Raw genomic sequence first — 5,765 nt, 5'->3', positions numbered from 1 at the left:
TTAATAATAGAAAGAATTAGATATAGCTTGTCCTGGACAGACGAGTGTCTTTCGTAGACTTCCAGGAGAAAGTAGAGAGCAGGGAAGGCCTATAGTAATTTGAATTTTATAGCATAGAATTGAGGGAGGAAGACAGTTATTTAATATTTAAATAAATGATGACTACAAGTAGAATTCAAGACAAAATGAGCAAGCTGTCATTCCTTCTACTGTGGAATGAGATCAATGGTATTTGGTCATCGACTTTGTCATTATAACTGGGGAAGAGCAAACTATCCAATATGCTAAAACCAGTTAAGTGTGTTTGACAGCTGATTTCCAAAGTACAATATTACTAGTGTCCTCACATTTGTTTATGGTTATTTGGACACACATTTTATCATAGCAAAAATGTAGCCTTGTGTTTCTAGGGCACCAGCTTTTGGGAAGAATGACTTCATAAAAATACCTTTAGAGTTAAGTAATAGCAAGATAAGACTTCTGCTTATCCTGCTTTAGTCCGTACTTACTTTAACAATTACAATGAACTATTAATAACAATAAATATTGTAATTTAAGCCTTTTTTAAAGTTTACTTATTTATTTAGAGAGAGAACAGGTGCGCACACATGCATGCACATGCGGGGAAGGGACAAAGAGAGAGGGAGAGAGAATCCCAAGCAGACCCTGCGCTATCAGCCCAGAGCCTGATGTGGGACTTGATCCCAGGAACCGTGAGATCATGACCTGAGCCAAGATCGAGAGTCAAATGCTTAACTGACTGAACCACCCAGGTACTCCTACAATATTTAAGCTTTAGAACAGTTTGGGGGTGGGAGGGAGGAAAGACAACTAATGACATAATTAATCTTTATTTTTAAAAAGTAAAGCTCTCTGGTCATTAAGAAGTCCTGAAAGAAGATGTGATTGAATAAGAGTTCTTGCTGGCTTTTCTGGAATGAAAAGAGGTAAAAATAGAAAAATATGCCACCAGGGCACAGTCACGTAGAGAATTTTTGCATTCACCCTTGAGCTTGCGTATTACAGTAACACGAGCACAAGTTTCTTTCCATACTGTTGAGCCTACCTCCTACATTGAAAAATAACAAATCAGCTGTAATACTCAGGCACTCCAACCTGGAGGGAAAGCAGTGTGTTCTGAAGCCCAGCAGCGCCCCTGCAGGCAGCTGGGGGTTACTGCAGCATCCGCTTGTGGACAGCCTGGAAAGTAGAAGCCTCCAGAAGGCCATGCCAGCAGGCAAGTTCTGCCCTTTAAAATAGTACGAACTCGAATGAAAACAAAATTCTAAATTCTAAAGTTTAACCTGCTTGTCACTTGTTTCTAATCCCCTGAGGTAAGAGGAAAGATCATTGTAGATCTGAGTGCCACTAAATGGTCAGTTTTTCCCCCTAGATACAGTGAGTTAATTTAAGTTGGAAGAAAACTTAGTCTTTATCTTTCAGATCTGCTTGGACACACACTCACCTCTGTGTGTTCTTGGAAAAAGTTCTGTTTCCCCTCTGTGAGGCTCACTAGGTGCCTGTGTCATTGCACACAGCTCTTCGAAGACTGTGATTCCAGAAGATGGTTTGAGTGCCCCAGTCACCGTAATCTGAGCCCAGTTGGCAACGGCCACCATCCTGAAGCTAACCATAGATTTTCTCAGCACCAGATTGTCCCTGAGAAAGGAATTCCTGAATTCTTAGGGGACCCTCTTCACGAAGACTCTCAGAGGCTGATTGATAGAACAATGAATGTTCTACGAAGAAAGAGGTAAGTTTTGAAGTTGGAGTCTCTGGAAGAAAATCAACTTGGAGAGGAAAAAGAAAGGTCCAGTTTGGTTTTAGAAAAGCATAAACCAACTTGACCCTTTCACATAACCTAAAACATCTGTCGCTAGATTTTAAAACTGGAACACATGGATGTTTATAACAACTTCAAACTATTATTTGGGGCCGGCCTTTTCTAAATACCCACCTAAACCAAACCATACCAAGATGCCCTTACATTTCTTTGTTATAGTTTGTCTTTACTTAGTCTAGAATGGCTTTCTGGGTATAGCCCGGAAGAGTAGATGTGTTTTTCCTTGACTAAAAATCTGAGCCAAAAGCCAGGCCTTCATGTAACTGGTTAGTCACCCTTGTCTGAATCAGCATAATTCATACCTAGCGTATGGTCAACCACAAATGAGCCAAGCTATTTAAAAACACCAGAGTTAAAATACTAGCCATAGCAACTGCCAAGAAAGGAGCATTTCACCAAGAATGAGGCTGTAAGATCTAATCCCGGCACCACTTTCATTCAGTACTGTCTTAATGATGATATGGATGCCAATTTCCTACATTGTCCCCTTGCCCTTTTATATATAAGGTATATATTTGTGAGAAAGCTAGAGTATTCATTATCTATTGCTGCAAATTGAAGTACTCTGAAACTCAGTGGCTTAAAACAATAATAAACATCTCACATTGTTTCTGTGGGTCCAGAATTCAGGAATGGGTATTTCTAGGTAGTTCTGGCCACAGTGGCTCAGAGGTGGTAGTCAAGATGTCAGAGCTGCAGTCATCTGAAGACTTGCTTGGGACTGGAGGACACACTTGTAGGATGACTTTTACAGCTGGCAAGCTGGCGCTTCCTCGCCGTATGGACCCCTTCACGCTGCTTGACCTCATGGCATGGTAGCTGGCATCCCCAGGGAATGGTCCTGCGGGACAAACAGAAGCCACACTGACTTTTATGACCTAGACTCACAAGTCACACTCTGTCACTCCCACCACTTTCTGTTCATTAAAGTGAGGCACGGGACCAGCCCCCACTGAAGGGGGAAGGAAATTAGGCTCTTCGTTTTGAAAAGAGGAATATCTAAGAATTTGTAGACATATTTTTAAACTTCCATAGCTAGTTGGGAGTTACATAGCTGAGGCCATGGACCAAAGCAGAGCTAACTAGAACTTATGACTGGATATAGGAAGTAATAGAGTCAAAAAGAAACCCACATTTTCATGGAATAAAACAGGTATTAATAAAAAAGTGAAAATACTAGGATTATTTCAATATGTGAGTTATGGCCAGTAAACAAACTGCACCAATATTCCTGGGGGAGGCAAATGATCACAAACTATTAATTATGTTTCTATTTATAGTTATGTTTCCACATTTGATTCTTTTCAGATTTGCTTCTTAGAGGTGCAAGCACATGAATATATTTGACGGTTTTGCTCAACATAGGGAGTGAATCTTAGGAAATTCAAGCATATTTTTACTTATTAAGGCAAGTGATTTTAATGACTAGCTTTTGAAAGAAAATTGCCAACAAAAGAAGAGTCCATAGGATTTTTTTCTGAAGATACTGACAATGGTAGGATTATTTTATTATTAAAATGTGATACACAGCCCAATGTTTGGAAATAAAAGGGGCTCAAAGCTCTTGAAGCTTATAAAATGAAACTTTAAAAATTTTTTAAAGTTTATTTTGAGAGAGACGAGTACGCGTGGGGGAGGGGCAGAGAGAGAGAGAGAGAGAATCTCAGGCAGGCTCCGTTCTGGCAACACAGAGTCCAACTCAGAGCTCAAACTCACGAAACTGAAATCATGACCCGAGCCAAAATCAAGAGTCAGACTCACAGGGTGCCTGGGTGGCTCAGTCAGTTAAGCAGAAGACTTTGGCTCAGGTCATGATCTCACATGAACCTACAGGCTCGTGGGTTCGAGCCCCAGGTCAGGCTCTATGCTGACAGCTCAGAGCCTGGACCCTGCTTCAGTTTCTGTGTCTTCCTCTTTGCTCCTCCCCCATTCATGCTCTCTCTCTCTCTCTCTCTGTCAAAAATAAACATTAAAAACAATTTTTTTCAGAAGAGTCCTTCTCTCAACCAACTAAGCCACTCAGGTGCCTCTCAAAAATCCAAAACAGGATAACTGGAAAAAGAAATTTAAAGTGAGGGGATTTGGGGGGGAGGAGCTAAGATTGCAGAATAGGAGGTGGACTCTAGGCTTGTCTCCTCCCCTGAACACAGCTAGATAAGTCATTCTGAACACCCAAGAAATAGATCCGAGGACTGACAGAACAAACTACACTTGAGGGAGAGAAGAGGCCACATCATCAAAGGTAGGAGGTGCGGAGATGTTTGGGGGAGAGACAGTGGGTGCTGTGGAGGGAAGGAGCCCAGCCTGTGGACCAGGTGAGAGGGAACTAGGGGAGCACACAGGATCACACTAGGAAGACACTTCCCCGAAGCCACTGACAGAGAAAGTGAGAGGGGCTGATTTTCATGAGTTTTTGCCACCAGCGGAGCTCAAAGACTGGAGTTTCGGAGGTCTACAGCACGGCTGGGGCCCACCCCTCGGGGTGCTGCAGTGCTCCGGCAGAGGAGGTGAGCAGGTAACCCAGGGGCAGACTGCGTGACCTGAGGATTGTCTGAGACTCCCCGAGAGAGACTTCTCGCCCTTTTTGGAGCACATCTGAGAGAGGTGGCTTGCCTCTCCGGGGACAAAGGAGCCAGCGGGCAACACTTCCCTCCCCCGCCCCTCAACATAGGCACAGAGACCCCTACTGAGGGAGGCTAACCTGGACGCTGGTTCTTCAGTGCAGTTTGCTCCAAACTCCATGCTCCCGCGTGCTGGTGCAGCCGCCTTTCTGGGTCAAATGTGCATCGACCCCAGCGAGCCAAGACCCACCCCAGAAGATCAGTGCGGGTCGCCACCACACCAGGTCCCTAAAGTTTGGAGTTTTAAAACTCAGCCAGCCTGGCTGGGATAGAGCCCAAAGTGTTCTGTGCTGCTCCAAACAGGCAAGCAACCCGGATACAGACATTGGGAAAACAGCAATCTGAAAAACACCTAGGAATGCATGAGGGGAAATTATTCACTCCTCTAGGAGGTCTTCCCTGATAGCAGCAAGCACAAACTCCCCTCACTAGGGACAAAGGAGCTGGCTAGTGCCATTTCCCTCCCCTGCTCCTCAGCATGAGCCAACTTCAGTAAACAGCACTGCACCAACTGGCTGCCTAACCTGCTTGCGCCAAGCCCCACCCCCCTGCACTCTGCTGGTACTGCTTTCCTCCAGGAAGTGGCCTGAGAATCAGCGTAGCAGGCCCCTCCCCCAGAAGACCAGTACCAAGGCCGGCAGGCACCAAGTCTGCTGACCAGAGTTCTCCAAATCTTCAGCGCTAATGGAAATAGCATCAGGTCTCTTAAGCAGACTAGAGCAAACCTAGTAAACACTTGCCACACTCTGGCCAAGATCCAAACACTCCGCACTGCAGGCAAGGAGAAACTCTACAGACGGATAACCTGAGGGATAGAGCAGCCATAACACAGCATCAGAGTGCATGCAGCATACACCAGCATGCAGCATGACCCCACTTACGTCAATGGTCAGATCATATAAGCAGAAAATCAAAAGGAAACAATAGTTTTGAATGACACAATGGGCCACATGGACTTAACAGATATATTCAGAATATTCTATCTTAAAACAGCAGAATACACATTCTTTTTCAGTGCACATGGGACTTTTCCAGAATACATCACATACTAGGTCACAGGTTAGGCCTCAACAAATACAAAAAAATTGAGATCATACCATGCATATTATCTGACCACAACATTATGAAACTTAAAGTTAATCACAAGAAAAAATCTGGAAAGACCACAAATACATGGAGGTTAAAGAACATCCTACTGGGGCGCCTGGGTGGCTTGGTCGGTTGAGCATCCAACTTTCGCTTAGGTCATGATCTCGCGGTTCGTGGGTTGAGCCCCGCGTCGGGCTCTGTGCTGACTGCCA

At 44.3% G+C, this 5,765-nt stretch overlaps 1 protein-coding gene across 5 annotated transcripts in view; it reads right to left on the bottom strand.

Moving 5' to 3' along the window:
* Nucleotides 1-5,765, bottom strand: part of LOC144236473 (uncharacterized) — a 23,929-nt gene that overhangs the window by 1,645 nt on the left and 16,519 nt on the right. For 3 of the 5 annotated variants that reach the window (XR_013336564.1, XR_013336563.1, XR_013336562.1), the window contains exons 1-3: nucleotides 4,545-4,969; nucleotides 2,448-2,684; nucleotides 1,466-1,790 (exon numbers count right to left, since the gene is read on the bottom strand). Coding sequence is in view for 2 of the 5 variants with exons in the window: in XM_077770136.1 (XP_077626262.1) it covers nucleotides 2,470-2,684 (215 nt within the window). In the remaining 3 variants the exon portion in view is untranslated. Of the gene's footprint in view, nucleotides 1-6; nucleotides 1,791-2,447; nucleotides 2,685-4,544; nucleotides 4,970-5,765 lie in introns of those variants that run through there. The other 2 variants (XM_077770137.1, XM_077770136.1) reach the window with 2 other exon arrangements.

Source organism: Crocuta crocuta, unplaced genomic scaffold, assembly GCF_008692635.1.
Source record: "Crocuta crocuta isolate KB4526 unplaced genomic scaffold, BGI_CrCroc_1.0 scaffold24, whole genome shotgun sequence".
NCBI lineage: Eukaryota > Metazoa > Chordata > Mammalia > Carnivora > Hyaenidae > Crocuta > Crocuta crocuta.
Note: the sequence above shows the minus strand (reverse complement) of the source record. Positions and strands in the feature narration are given on the sequence as shown.